The sequence below is a fragment of the Impatiens glandulifera genome, chromosome 1 (genome assembly GCF_907164915.1).
Source record: "Impatiens glandulifera chromosome 1, dImpGla2.1, whole genome shotgun sequence".
NCBI lineage: Eukaryota > Viridiplantae > Streptophyta > Magnoliopsida > Ericales > Balsaminaceae > Impatiens > Impatiens glandulifera.
In genome coordinates this window covers 75,638,774-75,658,736 of record NC_061862.1, presented here as the reverse complement: position 1 = coordinate 75,658,736, position 19,963 = coordinate 75,638,774, and the positions used below count along the sequence as shown (strand labels likewise).

General features: G+C 31.3%; 1 protein-coding gene and 1 pseudogene across 1 annotated transcript; both read left to right on the top strand.

Moving 5' to 3' along the window:
* Positions 1 to 9,366: 9,366 nt before the first annotated feature.
* LOC124932832 lies at positions 9,367 to 11,432 on the top strand (annotated as a pseudogene).
* Positions 11,433 to 18,005: 6,573 nt separating this feature from the next.
* Positions 18,006 to 19,723, top strand: LOC124932821 (cytochrome P450 78A5-like). Its single transcript, XM_047473504.1, has 3 exons — positions 18,006 to 18,548; positions 18,634 to 19,035; positions 19,397 to 19,723. Exons 1-3 carry the CDS (start codon positions 18,006 to 18,008, stop codon positions 19,721 to 19,723), a joined length of 1,272 nt encoding a protein of 423 aa, XP_047329460.1.
* Positions 19,724 to 19,963: the final 240 nt, after the last annotated feature.

Genomic DNA, 19,963 nt, shown 5'->3' with positions numbered 1-19,963 from the left:
AATATTTGAAGGGAACTCAATGTGTTGGACTGTGGTATCTGAAGGACTTCAGTTTCAATTTATTAGTTACTCTGATACAGATTATGCTAGTTGTAAGATCGATCGGAAGAGCACCAATGGAACGTTTCAGTTCCTTGGTGATCATGTGATCTCTTGGAATAGCAAGAAGAAGACGTATGTCGCCACGTCTCCAAATGAGGTAGAATACCTTACTGTAGGCAGCTGCTGTGCTCAACTAACGTGGATTCAACATTAGTTGATAGACTACGACATCTAGGATGACGAATCTCCAATCTTCTATGCCAACATCAGTGTTATTGCAATAACTTACAATCTGGCGTTGCATTCTAGAACGAAGCATACCAATATTCGACATCACTTCATCCGAAAGCATGTTACTTAGAAGCATGATTGGATAGGATACATCTCAACAGATCAACAAGTGGAACAAATCTTTACGAAACCACTCTCCGAGATTAAGTTTTCTTACTTTAAAAATATTTTGGTCTTTTAGATTTAAATTAATTTAAAGTTAATATGCATAAATTTAGGGGGAATTTATGATAAGATGATAAGCCAGACATGTTAAGACAAATGTCTCAAATAGGGCTAAAAGAACTGTCGTCTGATAACATTGTAAATTAGATGAGTTGTGCCTAAGTAACTTGTAATTTCAGCACAGTCAAACGTTAATCTGTTATGCAGACGTCTGCTGACACAGTTGTGTTGTAAGTCATCAAACGCCTTCAGAACAGATGTCTCACTAAGATTAAATGCAAGGTATGCGGACATCACAGTTAGTCGGCTGTATAAGTGTATTTAAGACAACTCGTCTTAAGTCGAGTGGGATAGCTGTCTTAACCTTATCAATACCTGTCGTTTAAACTCCCCCTTAGACAGTGAACAATCACATTTTAAAATAAATTTTTCCCTCAAACTATTTTGAATTAGATTGTTTAAAATAAATATTTATTTTATTTTATCTTATCTTTTTAATATCTTTAAAAAATAAATTACATAAAGACACGTGTCTCTCATGATTAAAGATGTGACCAATACACCTAATGGTTTATTACCACACACATACTCTTTAAAGATGTCCTTTACTTTAATTAATGACGTCTATTTTTAATGATGTTTTTTAAGACATGTGACAGTTAGATATTATAAAGAGTACTTAAGACATCTCATTAACTCACTTGCGTTTTTGAAACCCTAAATCTTTTCTTTCTCTCTAGAACTCTCTACCTTCTTTCTAGAATCAAGTGTTCTTCTTTATCGTCTAATCTCTAAACCCTAAAGATGACTTTGACTTCCTTCGCTCAAAATACGATACAAGTGGACTTTGAATCAGTTTATGCTTCAGGGTTGCCCGCGATGATAGAGATGTTCAAAATCCTAAAGGCTTCCGGTTTGAGGAAGTTTTTAGGCGGTCCTTTCACCATTAACGAACCAGAGGTTGGTGAGTTCTTTGAAACTGCCAAGATAGTCGGAGACAAGGTTCATGCAATAGTGAAGGGCATAGAGGTTTCCATCTCCAAAGATCTATTTACTCAACTCTTTGAGCTTTCGACGGAGGAGCTTACAGAGTTTGACCGTTCGAGGTTCTAACGAAAATGCAGACGGTCTTTTCAAACGCAATTGTTCCCATTGAGACTCATGGGAAGAAGTACCTAAAATCGGAGTTATGTCTCCTAAACGACATCGTCTCTAAATCTCTCCAGGCAAGAGTAGGATGTTTTGATGCCTACACCCAAGAGAGATTCAAAATGATGGTAGCCATAATCAGGGGGCGACCATCAACTGGACGTCTGTTATCTTCACAACTTTAACCTTGATGGTGATGATGCTAAAGAAGTAGCTTGTTGGCTTCTCTGTGCAACTAAGCAGGTTGCTTGAGCACTTGCAGGTAAACTTAGGAAACGTTGATAACATTTATACCAATAGGGTGATGACTAGCAACACTGTTGGAAACTATATCATAAGGATAAAGGCCGTTAAAGAGTCCAAGAAAGGCTCATCCATTCAATAGTCAAGTGGTCACTCTACCAATATGTCCTAACGATCCATTGTCCCTCGACGCCCTGTTTCATCAAAAAGAAGAAAGATGAGGGCTGAGGAGTCATAAGCTAGCTCCAACAGTTAGAAGTGTGCTGCTGTTGGAGAGACTGCTGAAGTTGCCTCCAAGGAAAAGAAGGAAAGAGTGGAAGAAGCTCCTGTTGTAAATGCACCTCCTTTTACTACCTCTGTGCTGCCTTCGACCGTAGTGCCTGTTATGATCCCTGTTGTGGGACAAACTGAATAACCAACGTCTGTTGAGCCTGCCGGCCAGATTACTGATATACCTGTTGAGGAGACCTCTCCCAATGTAACATCTAAACCTACTTTGGCTAGAGTGCCTATTGTTGTCTCTACTGAGGGACCGATTGAAACACCAGTTGCTGAGTCATCTGGTATTATTACTGATAAATCTATGGAGAACATTGTTGATGCCTCTACTGAAGAGCTGACCAAGGATTCTACTGGTCTGGTTGTTGATATATCAGCTGATGTAGAGAAGGCTGCTGCCCCTACTACAAATCAGTCGAAAGCATCATCTCCAAAAGCTGCTGATCCTATTTCTGGCGCCTCTCCGACAGCAATTACAAAGAATGTTAAAGCTGAAAAGGGAATCATATTCAGGGAACCTGTCCCAACTATCAAACCTGCTGAAGTTGCAGGAAAAGGTAAAAATCCCTTGATCGAGGAATTAAAGCCTCAATCGATGGTGAGACAATTAGTCGACCTCATAATAGAAGATGTGGAGGCAGCTACTTCATAGAGGTTAGAGCTCTTTGATGAATGGAGTAGCATAAGGCTCCACAAGAAGTTCTATCAAGTCCTCAAAGGTGCAAATCTAACTAAATAGTGCAAAGAGCTGTTAAATCTAGAGAAAACAACTCTTAAAAGGGGGGCCTGAATTGACGACATCCAAGAAGCTCTCAAGAGAAGAGTGTTGGTAGCAGCAATCTCCAGATGGCGTTCTTTGTTCCCTATTATTCGACAAAGGGAGGCAAACTATGATCCTTTGGAGAAAATAGCTTGGGTGGATGGCAGGATGAACAACCGTCTACAACTGATATTGGATTCTTACAGTTTAACCGCTCTATCATTCGTACATGGCACCGAATCCTCCAAGATTGATGAAGAGAAGATGAGGGAATCTTGGAAAGGGATAAACTGTCCAGATGTTGAAGAGCAATTGCTCTTCATTGAAAAGTCGCCATTTGCTACTGTTGAGCTGTAGCTCCCGATTGTTGAAGAGCAGCAACCTCTTCCTTCTGCTGAGCATCAATAGCTTCCCTCAAGTGCTGAGAAGCCTACATCTCCTATTGCTGATGAGCCGACTTCCAAAGCTGCTGAGGAGCACATCTCTTCTGAGAAAAAATCGTATGCTGAGAATGAGCTTTTTGCACCTACTAAGTAGTAGTCTATCCTAGCTTCCAAGAAGACGTCTTCTACTACTGAACAGCTCTCCTCTACTGCTTCAGACAATCAGTGTTCTCCTACTATTCAAACGATTTCTCCAGACAAGGAGTAGGCGTCTGAAGAAAGAAGATCCTCCCCAATCTTCAAACATCCAACTCCTTCTTCTTCAAAGAAGAAATCCATCCCTGCTAAATCCATTCACTCTAAAGAAGTGACTGGATTCCTCAAATATCTATGCGAAGAAATTCAAGGAGTAGACAGCGAGCGATGATCAAGGTGCCCACTCCTCGAGCCTCTACTTTCGACAAACACCTAGAGCCGTCTGAAATTGATTTAAGTATTCAAGTCTCTCCTCTTCGCACTGTCCAGGCTGATTCTCATCTAGAACGGACGAATCCTTCTTCCCCTTAGGAATCCTCTCGGGGAATGACATATCTTAGAAACTTCATCATCAATGCTCTTACGCCAATGAAATATAGCATTAATATAATCTTTGGTAAGTTGGAGCGTCTAAAGGAGCATTTAGCTTCAAACTCAAAAGCAACAGCCGGCGTAGCCTCGACACATGCATAAGCTATTAAAGATATATCAAAGACTTCTATTGAAGTGTCGATGATTCGCAATACGTTGCCCATGATGAAGTCTACTCTGCTTTAGAACGCATTCGATCTCCATGAAAAGACATCTACAACTTTGGATTCCTTTGTCTTTTAGATTCTTAAAATATCTAAATCTCTTAAAACGGCAGAAGCAAAACACATTGAAGATGCTGGTACTCCATAGAAATGCTTTGCAGATGTTGATGATGCTATTAAAAAGGGGGAAGGTACCAATTGAGGAGGAAGGGAAAGTTGTAATCGGTTCCCTCGAACAGGAAGGAAGCCAGAAGGTCAAGGAGGAGGCTGTGGAGGACGAGGCTTGGAAAAGCTTCTCTTCGGGATGAAGGCTGCTGAAGCTTTAGAAGAAAAGGGAGGATACTTTCTTTATTTACTTGTACATTTGTATTTATGTATATATCTTATTTACAATTTTATTTCCTGCAATTAACTAAGTTTTAACATCATCAAAAGGGGGAAATTGTTAGAATACGTTAAATGAAGAAAAATAAAGAATTAATTATTAGAGAAAGAATTAATTACGATTAATTGATTAAAATGAACTTAGGTGAATAAAACCAAGTTAAATCAAATACGACATAGTTTTGATGATGAATAAGTGAATAAAATTAAGTTGTGCAAATGTCTTGCGCAGGTAAAGCTCAAGAAGCGCGAGCAGTCGTACTAAGCTAAGGAAGCGCAAGTAGACATCTCTCTTCAAGTAGACGTCTTACTTCAAACAGACGTCTCAAGCTGAGGAACCGCAGATAGACCTCTCATTGCGAACAAACGCTTTGCTTCAACAACAGTCTAAAGAATCGCATGTAGATGCCTTGCTTCAACAACAGTCTCAAGAAGCGATGGCAGTAACCTTATTTTAGTAGTCGTCTGAAGAAGAGCTTTGCTTATCTGCATAACTAATCAGCATAAAGAACAATAGAGTTCGTTATAAGCAGACTTCCTAGTCAGCTTATTACAACTGCCACCAAGTGTTCAACCATTAGAAAGTCAACACATATCTACGTATCAGATTCGACCGTTGCCTACATCTCAATAACAAAGGACATCAAAGTACAACGTCGAATCCCTGAACTTATGAACGACGGATCACTGAAGCTCCGGTACGACGGATCCTTGAAAATCTGAATTTGAGGTACGACAAATATTTCCTGGTCATTTCACAATCCAAGGATCAGAGTTAACCGTTTTTACACTTCACTATAAAAGATCTTCAAAGTAGAATGATGAACCAGTTACGTTACACAATTAGTACAATTAGTGAATTGCATAGCCAACGAGTTCTAAATTCTTACTCTCTCTAACTGTAAAAAGCATACATTGTATAAGATGAGAGTATATTTAGTATTGTAATTTGAACAAAAAGTTTTATGTTCAACAGAGTGAGTGCTAGGAGTTCAAAACAGGGAGCTGTTAAGTCCCGAGTTCTGACTAGGTTTGTATATGCGCTATATAAACCAAAGTCTTCTAGTGAAATGCTTTTGGAAACAGAAGAAGGGGTGACGTAGAAGTTTTATCTCTGAACATCCATAAAACTCTTATTTTACATATTTTCCACATCTTAACGTCTTGCATCTGTAGTTTCGAATCTAGTAAGCACTTCCGCACTTGAAACCGTTCAAGAGTTTACGACAATTTGTGAAGAATAGTAACATATTTTAATCTCTAACAGAATTAAAATCAAATTGAAAGTCAAGTTTTGTACAACAATATTCAACCCCTTTTATTTTTGTAGTCGATCCTAACATATTCGATTTAGGAGCTTTCATTAACTCTCTCATAGTTGCAACATACCATTTACTGTCACTTCATATTCATCATTCTTGAGTAAATTCCAGTCCTAAAGATAGTGAATGTTAAATTGAACTGTTGTGTTTTTCATGTTCTCCTTGCTAAATACAATCTCTCATTTCTTAGGATGCATCAAGAGTTTGATGATTTGTTTTTATAGTCCAAATAAATTGGCCCTTTTATTATGCTCTATCATCTAAACTCCTTCTTTCTTCTACTTGATCCATGTATTATTTTCCAAAATCTTTTTCATAGCAATTGCATCTATGCTACTTTTCTGCATTTTTTCATTAATTATCTCTTTATATTTTTTTGTTAATTTCATTTTCTCCAGTTTATTTAATTCCTTTAAGAACAAAGTCATGCACTTGTTTTGCCTTATTGTTTTTCCTTTTACCCATATTTCAATAAGTCTTTAGAACATGAAATTAAAGTTAGAGCAACAATCTTGAATGGCGACCTTGTTCAAACCCTAGCTGGTGTTTCTTTATTTTACAACTTATAACCCTAGATAATTTTCCCTGATGTGCCAATCGTGCAGAACATGCTGACAATCTTAACTCCGATCACGTTTTACTTAACTAAATTGTACGACTATACTAATTGTGTTGAACATGCCAATCCTGACGATTGTGTCGAACGTGTCAGACATGCCGCCAATCTTGATTTTGATGCGATTCTTGTTGAATATGAGAATGTGCACGTTCTTGAGGAAGAAATTCAAGATTTTATCGCAAGAAAATTTTCACCGAAAATCTTTAGAGATTTTCTCCATCGAGGATTTGATTGTAATTTTTTTTATCGATAGTGTTTAACATCATTTATAATTTGTATAAAGTTTTTAGTAATAAGTATATCATCTACATACACAAACAAGGAACTAATGTTTTTATCATATTTAAAAATGAATAACTAGTTATCATGATTTGATTAAATAAAATCAAAATTAATTAACTATTTTATAAATTCTTTATTTCAATTCCTTGAAGATTGTTTAAATCATATAAAACTTTTGTTTAGATGACATATCAAATTTTGTTTATTTAATTATCCAGTTAACCATTCCATTCCGGGAGGTGCATAAAAACATTCTCTTCCAGGTTGCCATGGAGAAATGCATTATTGACGTCAAATTTTGCAAAAACAAGTTATTTGTATACGTTAAAGTAATTTTTTTTACCTTAACTGTTTTAAAAACTGAGGAGAAACTGTCGTGGAAGTTCACCACTAAACGTGCATTGTATTTAGAAACGATCCATATGGATTCAATTTTGTCTTGTATATCCATCTATAGCCTATCAATTTCTTCTCTTTATGAAGTTGATCAAGACTCCAAATATTATTTTCTTTTAAAATTGTTTATTCATCACCCCTACCATCTTTCCAATATTTGATTTTTTTTATAGATTCTTGTAATAATATGTTTAGAGTATATGAGTTCTTTTTTTTTATTTGAATTGGCATTATAAATATCAAGCCAAGCACGAGCCTTTTTATCCCTATTATTTTCTTTGTTGGTCTTGTGATGAATCAATGAGTCAATCAGACTCGGTTGTGTAGAGTTACTGGCTTAAAATGTTCATTTTAAATTTAATGATTATCTGAATAATTTAAAAGTGATGGATCATATTCACGGTATAGTTCCGACTCTTCATTAGAATTACAAAAAATCTACATTTGTAGGGTTCGGGTTGGATGTGTGTATGGAAAAAATATTTTCATGAAAAGTTATGTATTTTGATACAAAATATTTTAATTTAAAATGTCAAACACTCTATAACATTTTTATCGAGAATATCCAATAAAAATATTTTTTTCCCTCTTGTCTCAAATTTTGTTTTCTGAGTAAGATTATTTTTGACATTACACAAGCAAACAAACACCCAAAGTTTTGATAATTTTTTTTAATGCAATTTACAAAATGGACTCTCCCAATTCAAAATATGTGAAGGGTTCTATTCATGAGGATGTATTCATACAAACATAATTATATATATATATATATATATATATATATATATATATATATATATATATATATATATATATATAACTTAAAAAAAAATTATTTTGAAGAAAAAATATAAAAGTTAAAAAAATTAAATTAAAAAAGTGTTAAAATAATAATGTATGTATTAAATATGGGAAGAATTAAAAATATTAATATAAAAAAGTGACATAATAATTTTTATTATTAAATAGGTTGTTATATAAATAATATATAATTATATATTATAAATAATTAATACAAATAAATTATATATATAGAAAGGGTGGCAAATAGTAATTTTTTTTTATTATTTATATAAATATATATATATATATATATATATAATTATATATTATAAAATAATTAATACAAATAGAGTAGTGTATACATAATGTTGCATTGTGTTAAATATTTATCATTAGAGTTATAGAGTTACAAGACTTAAAATAATAGAAAAATTACAATAAATATAAACAAATCAATATATGGCTTGGTTGAAAAAACTAAACTTTCTTAAGTATTGTTGTGTTTAATCAGTTTTTTTAATTCATTTAAAAAATATTTTTGTTTTAAATATCTTAATAGGGTATTTATTTAAATAAAATAATATTCTGAAATACACTTTAATTATGTATATATTAACAAATGTAATAAACTTTATTCGTTAGCTCTAAGCGTTTCCAAACATGCCCATAATTTAAAGTTTATCTTTTTGTCTTCGACCAAGTATTTATGAAGCATATTTCAATCATATATATTATTATATAATAAAATTAGTCCTGATTAATTAGTATATTTGATTTGATTCTAGCAAAAACTAGTACTTCATCCAACCTTTGTAGCCTATAGTTCAATAAATTGATAAAATCTTTAAATGTTATAATTGATTTCAATCAATAAAACCTCCAAACCATCTTTTGTAGAATTTGCACCACCCACCTAGAGCTGAATCCGCCCATGGTAAATTAATGTGTGGGCCACAGTACATGACAAATGTTGTCATGCATGAAGAAAATTAACTACGTGCATCCTTGCATGTCTCTGCATTCTTGCATGGCTCTGCATTTTCAGAAAAATATTAAAATATTTGTATCCATTGCATGGCTCTGCTTTTTTCAGAGCTTTTAGTGAGCCCAAATAATAACAACGTGGAGCTGACTAGACTCTTAAGATTTTAAAGGAAATGAAAAATCCTTAATTTGTTGTGTTAAGAGATGTTTTAGCATGTTAATTCTTTCTGGTGGGTCTTCCAAAATTAATATATGGGTTTTCTAAGTTTGCATTTTCTTGGGATTTAGTTAATCATGCAACTTTTGAGTCAGTTCTCTTTTTAATATTACCTATATATAATTAAAATGTTTAGTTTAATTTCATTTTAAATAGATTGAATGTTATGAAATTTATTTGGTATGTTTCTGCTTGCCCTCCCTACAAATGCGAACACTCCATTCCATTTTTCATCACCACTTCCTACTTTCATATCTATCTCTTAACAAAAAAAAAATGTCTTCGGGAATAGGCCTCTTTGTTCTACCAGATGACTCCTCCTCCACCTTGCTCAGCATCCAACTTTTCCTCTTTCTCGCTATCTTAACCGCTGTTTTCAGATTCTGGCTAGTCCCGGGTGGTCTTGCATGGGCTCTTTCCAAAGCAAAAACCGGTGCCCCCATTCCCGGACCATCTGGATTTCCCCTTATCGGACTCATTTTCACTTTCATGAGTTCTTTGACTCATAGAAAACTTGCAAACCTTTCTCAGACCTTAAAGGCAGTTCCACTAATGGCCTTTTCGGTTGGGTTCACCCGTTTCGTTATTTCAAGTGATCCGGGTTCGGCTAAGGACATTCTCAGTAGTTCTGCCTTCGCTGATCGTCCCATTAAGGAATCCGCTTACGAGCTCTTGTTTAATCGGGCAATGGGATTTGCTTCCTTTGGAGAATACTGGAAAGAGCTAAGAAGGATTTCAGCTACTTACATGTTTAGCCCGAAGAAAATAGCTTGTGCTGAAGGATTCCGTAAGAACATCTGTCATCAGATGATCACACAAGTAAGAATACTCTTTTTTATTTTTACTTTTAAATGATAATGAGTATAAAAGACAATTAGTTATAAACGAGTGTTTCTTTACGCAGGTAAGAACACAAATGGATCTAAAAGGGGATGTTGAGATCAAGCAAGTTCTTCACTATGGTTCATTGAATAACATGATGATGACTGTTTTTGGAAAGTATTATGATTTTGGTGAAAATGGGGACGGTTTGGAATTAGAGGGATTTGTTAGTGAAGGATACAAATTACTAGGGACATTCAATTGGAGCGATCATTTCCCGATTCTAGGTTGGCTTGATGTTCAAGGTGTGAGAAGGAGAAGTAGGAAACTAGTCTCTAAAGTGGATGGGTTTGTTAGAAAGATCATAGACGATCACAGCATGGTTATTGATCAGGACAATAATCATGAATACTTTGTTGATGTTCTTCTTGATCTTGAGAGAGAGAACAAGATCACCCGATCTGATATGGTCGCTGTTCTATGGGTAATGTTTTCTATTATATCTTTTCAAAATTTTCTAATTTGTATTTTTTTTTTTTACTTAGAATCCTCTTTCTTGACTTCACTAGCCAACCTTATTATCTACAAGATATGAAAAATATGTAGAAAGGAAAAATAGTTAGAATATTTTTGTAGATGAATGTACATGTTAAACCTCCTTTGGTGCATGTTAAATTTTATTAAACAAAAAACTAATTTTATTTCATGTGTTACTTTTGTCATGTTGGCCCTTAGTTTCTTGTGACTACTTTGTTTCTTATTTTAACAAATTATTAATTTCTTGAAAATATTTGTATTCTCATTTTTTAAAAGATATTTATTTCTTTGCTTCTATATATAAGTTTTTTGATTTACATAATAATAATTGATGATGAAAACATTTATATAAATACTCTTTATCAATGAATGCAGGAAATGATCTTTAGAGGAACAGATATTGTTGCAATTCTATTAGAATGGATTCTAGCAAGACTAGTTCTTCATCCAGACATTCAAGCCAAAGCTCTTGCCGAAATTGAAACAACTATTGGCTCTTCAAGGGCGGTAATGGAATCTGATATCCCAAACATGCCATACCTCCAAGCCATTGTAAAAGAGACTCTAAGAATGCACCCTCCAGGCCCTCTCCTTTCATGGTCTCGTCTTGCAATCCACACACACATATTGGGCAGTACTTTGTCCCTGCAGGGACCACGGCCATGGTGAATATGTGGGCCATAGCACATGATAAAGAAATATGGTCGGAGCCAGAAGAGTTCAGGCCAGAGAGATTCATTGAACATGATGTGTCTGTCATGGGGTCTGACATGAGGCTCGCCTCTTTTGGTTCAGGAAGGAGGGTATGTCCCGGGAAAACTATGGGTCTAGCTACCGTTCATATTTGGTTGGCTGTGCTTCTTCAGAACTTTGAGTGGACCTCTAAGGATGATGTGGATTTGACTGAGGTTCTCAAGATGTCCATGGAAATGAAGAATCCCTTAGTGTGTAAAGTTGTTGCAAGGGTTTTTTGAGCATGCTTGTTGGCTCCATCTGAAGAGAACTCCTAAACTATGTTATGCTGTTGTGTTTGTTTGATGCATGTTTTCTAAGTTTGTGTTTTTTTATGTTTTTCAAAAACTATGTTATGTTGTTGTGTTTGTTTGATGATTGTTTTCTAAGCTTGTGTTTCCTATGTTTTTCAAAACTATGTTATGTTGTTGTGTTTGTTTAATGCATGTTTCTAAGCTTGTGTTTTCTATGTTTTTCAAGTTTGTGTGTTTTGTTTTATAAAATCTCTTATCCGGTAACTTTAACTTTATGAGATAAAATAGAATAATCCATAAAACTAAATGAAATATAAAAATGTAGAAGTTATTAGAAAAACTTGAAATAGTGTCTTTTCAAATACAAAATAAAATTATTATTTTAAACCAAAAGGCTCTTGACCGTCTCACTCTACAAAATAGACACATAATCAAATATTAGATTCATGTAGATGTTTGTTACTTTTAATATTGAACTAATTCTTAAATTTTATGTCATTTTTCTTTTTCTTTATGTTTTTTTTGGTATTGATAAAAAAAACACTTAGAATAGTATCTTATCTTTAGTGGATAAATAATTTAATTTGGAAATTTTCATATATTTTATTTCATTCCTTAATTTTATTTTATTAGTAGTTAAATATATTTATTCACCATCCTACGTAATCAATCTCCCTATTTTTTTATTTAACACAAATGATTAATAAATTAATTAATCAACCATTTATTTTTATTTTCGTTATAAAATTATTTGAAGGAACTTTATGATTAATTTAAAAAGTTCATTTTAAAGTCAAACTTAAAATAATTATGACAAATTAATTATCAAAGTTCCAAGTTAAGCCTCAATATCACACACATAATTAATAAATTAATTAATCGGTCATTTATTTTGATGTGTGTTATAAAATATTTTTAAGAAATTGTATGGTTATTCAAACGGTTTATTATAAATTGTTACATAAAATATTTTGATAACTTGATTATTAAACTTTCATATTGAATCCCAATATTCTTTATACATAAGATATGAATATATACAGACCCTTATGCTTGTATATATATGATGAAAACTTTATAATTAAAGTGTGAGATAGTGTCTTATAAATAATTTTAGAAAGATTTTTCTCATTATCATATTTTTCCGATAATATCATAAATATTAGAAAAAATATTTTTGTTTTTCTTAACAAAATAACATATAGACGATTAAATTGCTCCTACGGTTCATAAAGAAAACATTACCTTAAATATTAATTTATGAAATATTAATTTATGAAGATAAAGATGGTTCCTCTTTTCTTAAGCATAATGAATGTTCATCAATCCCATAATCATAAATATTGTTTTTTTTTTACTTTATAATTTTAATCTTTAGTTCCGAAATATCGCATTTAATATTAAATATATTCACAAATTGAATAAAATTGTGTATTACATTAATTATGAATCTAAAAACATATTTGATTATCAATGTAAATCATGTTCAACAATAAATTTATTGAAAAAAAAATGCATTAAGATTAAATTTATATTAAACCACGTTAAATTATTTAACAAAATTATGTTTAAATAATAACTCTAACGACAAATACTTGCATTTGATCTAAATTATTATTCAATTAAAATTAATTAACAAAACCATATCTTAACATAAATTTAGTGATAAAGAATTTATATGTGGGAAAAATTCACATTCAATAAAATTTATTTAACAAAGTCATATTTTATCATAAATCTAATGACAAATTAATGCAAAGTTTGTTACATTTAATATTGAACAAATTCTTAAACTTTAGGTAACTCTCTTTAAGTTTCTCTTGTATTGATAAAAAAAACTTAGATTTTCTTATATTTAGTCGATAAAGATTGAAATTTGTCAATTTTCATATATTTTATTTTATTCATTTATTTTATTTAATGAGTAGTCAAATAAGTTTGTTCACCATCATACATAATCAACCTCCCTATTTTTATTTTATTTATTTATATAACAAACTTAATTAATAAATTAATTAATAGACTATTTATTTTTTATTTTTGTAAAATATTTTAAAAGAACTGTATAATTGATTTAAAAAATGCATTGTACGGTGAAACATAAAATAATTTTAACAACTTAATTATAAAGCTTTAAAGTTAAGCCTTAATATCTTTATACACATGATAGGATCATGTAGGCCTCTTATCTAATTGAGTTTCACATATATCTTTCTTTTTTATTTATTTTACCCACATAATTAATAAATTAATTAATCTATCATTTATCTTCATATGTGTTATAAAATATTTTGAAGAGATGTATGATTATTCATATGGTTCATTATAAAAATTACATAAAATATTTTGATAACTTAATTATATAAATTTCCTATTGAATTCCAATATTCTTTATACACATTATAGACATATGTATTTCTTCTTATGCTTGTTGGATGAAAACTTTATAATTAAAGTGTGAGATGAAATCTAACAAATAATTTTTAAAGATTTTTTGCATCATTATACTTTTCTGAAAAAACCAGAAATATTATAAAAAATATTTTTTTTATTAACCTAACAGATAAACGATTAGATTGCTCTCACAGTTCATAAAGAAAATATAACCTTTAATACTAGTTTATGAAGATAAAGATGGTTTCTCATTCTTTATCATAATTAATGTTCATAATCCCATAATCATAAATAATTTTTCTTTCCTATTTTATAATTTTAATCTTTAGTTCGAAAATATCGTATTTAATATCAAATATATTCACAAATTGAATAAAAATAAGAATGTTTATTACATTAATTAAGACCCTAAAAATATAATATCATGATAACCAATATAAATCATGTTTAATAATAAATTTATTGACAAAAACATGCATTAGGATTAAAGTTGTATTAAACCACATTAATTTATATAACAAAATCATGTTTTAATAATAATTCTAAAGAGAAATACTTGCATTTGACCTATTTTTTTTTCAAATAAATTTATTAACAAAATCATATCTTAACATAAATTAAGTGATAAAGAATTTACATGTGTACAAAATTCTCATTCAATAAGATTTATTTAACAAAATCATACTTTAATAATAAATCTAACGACAAATTAATACGAAGTTGTAACACACTACTAATTTCTTGAAAATATTTTCATTCTTATTTTCTAAATATATATATATATATATATTTATATATATATATATATATTTATATATATATATCTTTGCTTATGTATCTATGTTTTTGATTTACTTATTCATTAATGCTTAAGTCATTTCACCAAAAACACTCATATTTTATATAGAGCACTCAATCTTCAAATCCAATGATAAATAAAAAAACAAAAAAAACTAGTTATTAGTTGTTAATTTTCCATTGATGTTAGTAATATCGCAATGGAAGAAAAAATGGCAACCCTGATCGCACAAGACTGTCATTCCATCAACTTTGATGCATCCATTTAGGTAATATTATTATGTTAAATTATTTAATATTTATATATATATTAATTTGAAGTACAATATTTTTGTCAATAAAACTTGTAAATAGTTTTAAGATAATTTAGATGAGGAAGAAGACGAAACATGTATTCTTTATAACTATATCCTTGTATTTGATTTGTGTAATATTTAAAACCGACGTTTTTTAAAAAGTTTTTTTTCTTTCGAACTCTTAGATCGAGGTCCGTTAGTACATTACCTTACTCTTGGATCTCGAGTGGGACATGAAAGATTTGAATTCATTAATTTAATGTGGAATGACTAAATTTGTATTAGAAAATTATGAAGATAATTTAATCCAATTATTGTAGAATTCATAGTCCTCTTCTATAAGTCAACTACGATTAATAGAGTTTTATATATATATATATATATATATATATATATATATATATATATATATATATATATATATATATATTTATTTATTTATTGTATTATAATTGAGTCATATGTGAAGCCCATGCTAATTGTTATATTAAATAAAATGAAATATGTGAAGCCCACACTAATTGTTATATTAAATAAAATTAAATGATAATTGATTATTAATATATAATAAATTATTAATATCAAATAATATTATTTATTTATGAATTAAAATTATATCTAATTAAACGAATTTATTTATAGAATTAAGATTTACAAATCTTTTATTTATTTATAAAATAAATAATATAGAATTAAAGTGTGTGAGGTCATAATATTATAAATAAGAGTTGTCCATTGGGAAAAATAATATTGGTGGTTAAATGTGTGACTGAGATGGGTGGCTGATCGGAGTGTGTAAATGAGGTCATAAGATTAGAGGTCGATTGGATTAGTGGTTAGTTTACAGAAGTGAGGATAAAGAGGTCGTGGTAATGATATGAGATGGTTGAGGTACAAAATACTCGAAGTGAGGTCACAATACTAGTATCAGATGTTCATTGGAGAACAAAAATATCGATGGTTAAATATATGAATGAATTTGTTGGTTTACCGAAAAAGTGAGGGTAAAAATGTTAATGATATGATGAGATGGCTGGTTTATTAAAAGTGATGGTAAAAGATGTTGGTACTGTTGAAATATTAAGTGCAATAGTGAGGTCACAAGATTAGTAATATGAGAGATCTATTAGTTGTAAATCATATTGTTGGTTATCCGAGTAACGAGAGTAAGAGGGTACTGATGAGCAAAAGGTTAAATGAATGTTTTCTTATCAAATTTCTTATCCTTTTTTTGTTATGAATAACACAAACAACGATGATTGAGAGGAGGAAGATGATCACTAGGTTGTCTTAATAATTGAAGCCCCCTCATGTATAGACTATAGATGTTGACGACAAAGAGGATAATGAATACGATGAAAATTGTTATAATATTAAGATAATTTATCCGTAGATACTATCACAAATGATAAATTATGATAATATCAATATTATATTATTATATTAGTTTTCTTATATATCTAATCTATTATCTATATAATAGACCTAACTTATTTAACTCAAAATATATCATTTAATATAATATTCTTCTCTTTATTCTAACATGGTATAAAAGCCTAATTTTGTTGTTGAGCTACAAAATTTACTATTCTGCTGTCTCCATCAATGATTACTTTAGCTAAGGGTGTTCCATATTTGGTCTGAACCAAATATCCGACAGAATTTGAATTCACCGAATTCGAAAAAATCGAATTGGAATTTTATTTTTTATTTTCGAATCGAATTTAAAACCTATTCGAATTTAAATTAGGTTTTCAATTTTGTTTTTGAGTTGAGATTTAAGCTCGAAATCAAATCGAAAACCGAATTCATTTTTTATGATTTATTTTAATTATATATTTTACTATATATTATATAATTTATTATATATTATTAAATAATTATATATTTTATTATTTATTAATTTAGGTCATCCGCTAGTCCTCCATAATCTCTAAAACTCTGATCCCTCACTCTTGAGTCTTGACCTATCACTCTTTCTTTCTCGTCGAAAATTACAATAACAATACACAAATCAATATATGGCTTGGTTGAAAAAACTAAACTTATTAAGTATTGCTGTGTTTAATCAATTTTTTTTTAATTCATTTAAAATTATTTTTGTTTTAAATATCTTAATGGGGTATTTATTTAAATGAAATAATATTCTGAAATACACTTTAATTATGTATATATTAACCAATGTAATAAAATTTATTCGTTAACTACATTATAGCTCTAAACGTTCCCAAACACGCCCATAATTTCGAGTTTATCTCTTTGTCACCAAGTAATTATGAAACATATTTCAATCATATATATATTTATATAATAAAATTAGTCCTGATTAATTAGTATATGGAAAATCTTTAAATTGGATATACACAATATTCCGTTGATTTGATTCTAGCAAAAACTAGTACTTCATCCAACCTTTGAAGCCTATAGTTCAATAAATTGATAAAATCTTTAAATGTTATAATTGATTTCAATCAATAAAACCTCCAAACCATCTTTTGTAGAATTTGCACCACCCACCTAGAGCTGAATCCGCCCATGGTAAATTAATGTGTGGGCCACAGTACATGACAAATGTTGTCATGCATGAAGAAAATTAACTACGTGCATCCTTGCATGTCTCTGCATTCTTGCATGGCTCTGCTTTTTTAGAAAAATATTAAAATATTTGTATCCATTGCATGGCTCTGCTTTTTTCAGAGCTTTTAGTGAGCCCAAATAATAACAACGTGGAGCTGACTAGACTCTTAAGATTTTAAAGGAAATGAAAAATCCTTAATTTGTTGTGTTAAGAGATGTTTTAGCATGTTAATTCTTTCTGGTGGGTCTTCCAAAATTAATATATGGGTTTTCTAAGTTTGCATTTTCTTGGGATTTAGTTAATCATGCAACTTTTGAGTCAGTTTTCTTTTTAATATTACCTATATATAATTAAAATGTTTAGTTTAATTTCATTTTAAATAGATTGAATGTTATGAAATTTATTTGGTATGTTTCTGCTTGCCCTCCCTACAAATGCGAACACTCCATTCCATTTTTCATCACCACTTCCTACTTTCATATCTCTCTCTTAACAAAAAATAAAATGTCTTCGGGAATAGGCCTCTTTGTTCTACCAGATGACTCCTCCTCCACCTTGCTCAGCATCCAACTTTTCCTCTTTCTCGCTATCTTAACCGCTGTTTTCAGATTCTGGCTAGTCCCGGGTGGTCTTGCATGGGCTCTTTCCAAAGCAAAAACCGGTGCCCCCATTCCCGGACCATCTGGATTTCCCCTTATCGGACTCATTTTCACTTTCATGAGTTCTTTGACTCATAGAAAACTTGCAAACCTTTCTCAGACCTTAAAGGCAGTTCCACTAATGGCCTTTTCGGTTGGGTTCACCCGTTTCGTTATTTCAAGTGATCCGGGTTCGGCTAAGGACATTCTCAGTAGTTCTGCCTTCGCTGATCGTCCCATTAAGGAATCCGCTTACGAGCTCTTGTTTAATCGGGCAATGGGATTTGCTCCCTTTGGAGAATACTGGAGAGAGCTAAGAAGGATTTCAGCTACTTACATGTTTTGCCCGAAGAAAATAGCTTGTGCTGAAGGATTCCGTAAGAACATCTGTCATCAGATGATCACACAAGTAAGAATACTCTTTTTTATTTTTACTTTTAAATGATAATGAGTATAAAAGACAATTAGTTATAAACGAGTGTTTCTTTACGCAGGTAAGAACACAAATGGATCTAAAAGGGGATGTTGAGATCAAGCAAGTTCTTCACTATGGTTCATTGAATAACATGATGATGACTGTTTTTGGAAAGTATTATGATTTTGGTGAAAATGGGGACGGTTTGGAATTAGAGGGATTTGTTAGTGAAGGATACAAATTACTAGGGACATTCAATTGGAGCGATCATTTCCCGATTCTAGGCTGGCTTGATGTTCAAGGTGTGAGAAGGAGAAGTAGGAAACTAGTCTCTAAAGTGGATGGGTTTGTTAGAAAGATCATAGACGATCACAGCATGGTTACTGATCAGGACAATAATCATGGATACTTTGTTGATGTTCTTCTTGATCTTGAGAGAGAGAACAAGATCACCCGATCTGATATGGTCGTTGTTCTATGGGTAATGTTTTTTATTATATCTTTTCAAAAATTTCTAATTTGTATTTTCTTACTTAGAATCCTCTTTCTTGACTTCACTAGCCAACCTTATTATCTACAAGATATGAAAAATATGTAGAAAGGAAAAATAGTTAGAACATTTTTGTAGATGAATGTACATGTTAAACCTCCTTTGGTGCGTGTTAAATTTTATTAAACAAAAAACTAATTTTATTTCATGTGTTACTTTTGTCATGTTGGCCCTTAGTTTCTTGTGTCTACTTTGTTTCTCATTTTAACAAATTATTAATTTCTTGAATGTGGACCAACTTTCTATCCCTACATCACTAGTGCTTTATTTCCTTGTACGGTTAGTTTTACAGTTGGCTGTGATTGTATCTGTGGCTGTAATGATAATTGTGTATGTGTTAAATGGATGTGGTTTTGCATACGATAATCAGGGACATCTGGTGAGAGGAAAGCTTTTAGTAGTTGAATGCGGTCTTGGTTGTCGATGTCCTCCAAGTTGCAGAAATCGCGTATCTCAAAAAGGATTGAGATACATGTTTGAAGTTTTCAGGTCTATTGAAACGGGCTGGGGTGTTAAGTCACTGGATCTGATTCAAGTCGGGTCTTTTATATGCGAATATGTTGGAATCGTTCTCACAAAGAGGCAAAGCCCAGATATTCTCAATGAATGGAGGAGATAATTTGATACATCCAGATCGGTTCGGCAAGAGATGATGGAATGGGGCAATTTGTCGAGTACTATCCGCCATTGGATTTTGCTCAGCCGTAGTCCTAGTCTAATGTAATGGTACAATTTGTGCTATGACTACAAAAACTTATATTATCCATGCCTTATGTTATTTGCATTTGAGACCATCCCTCCTATGAAATAGTTAACTCTTGATTATGGTGTGGCTCAGACTTAGATTGGATCATTATAG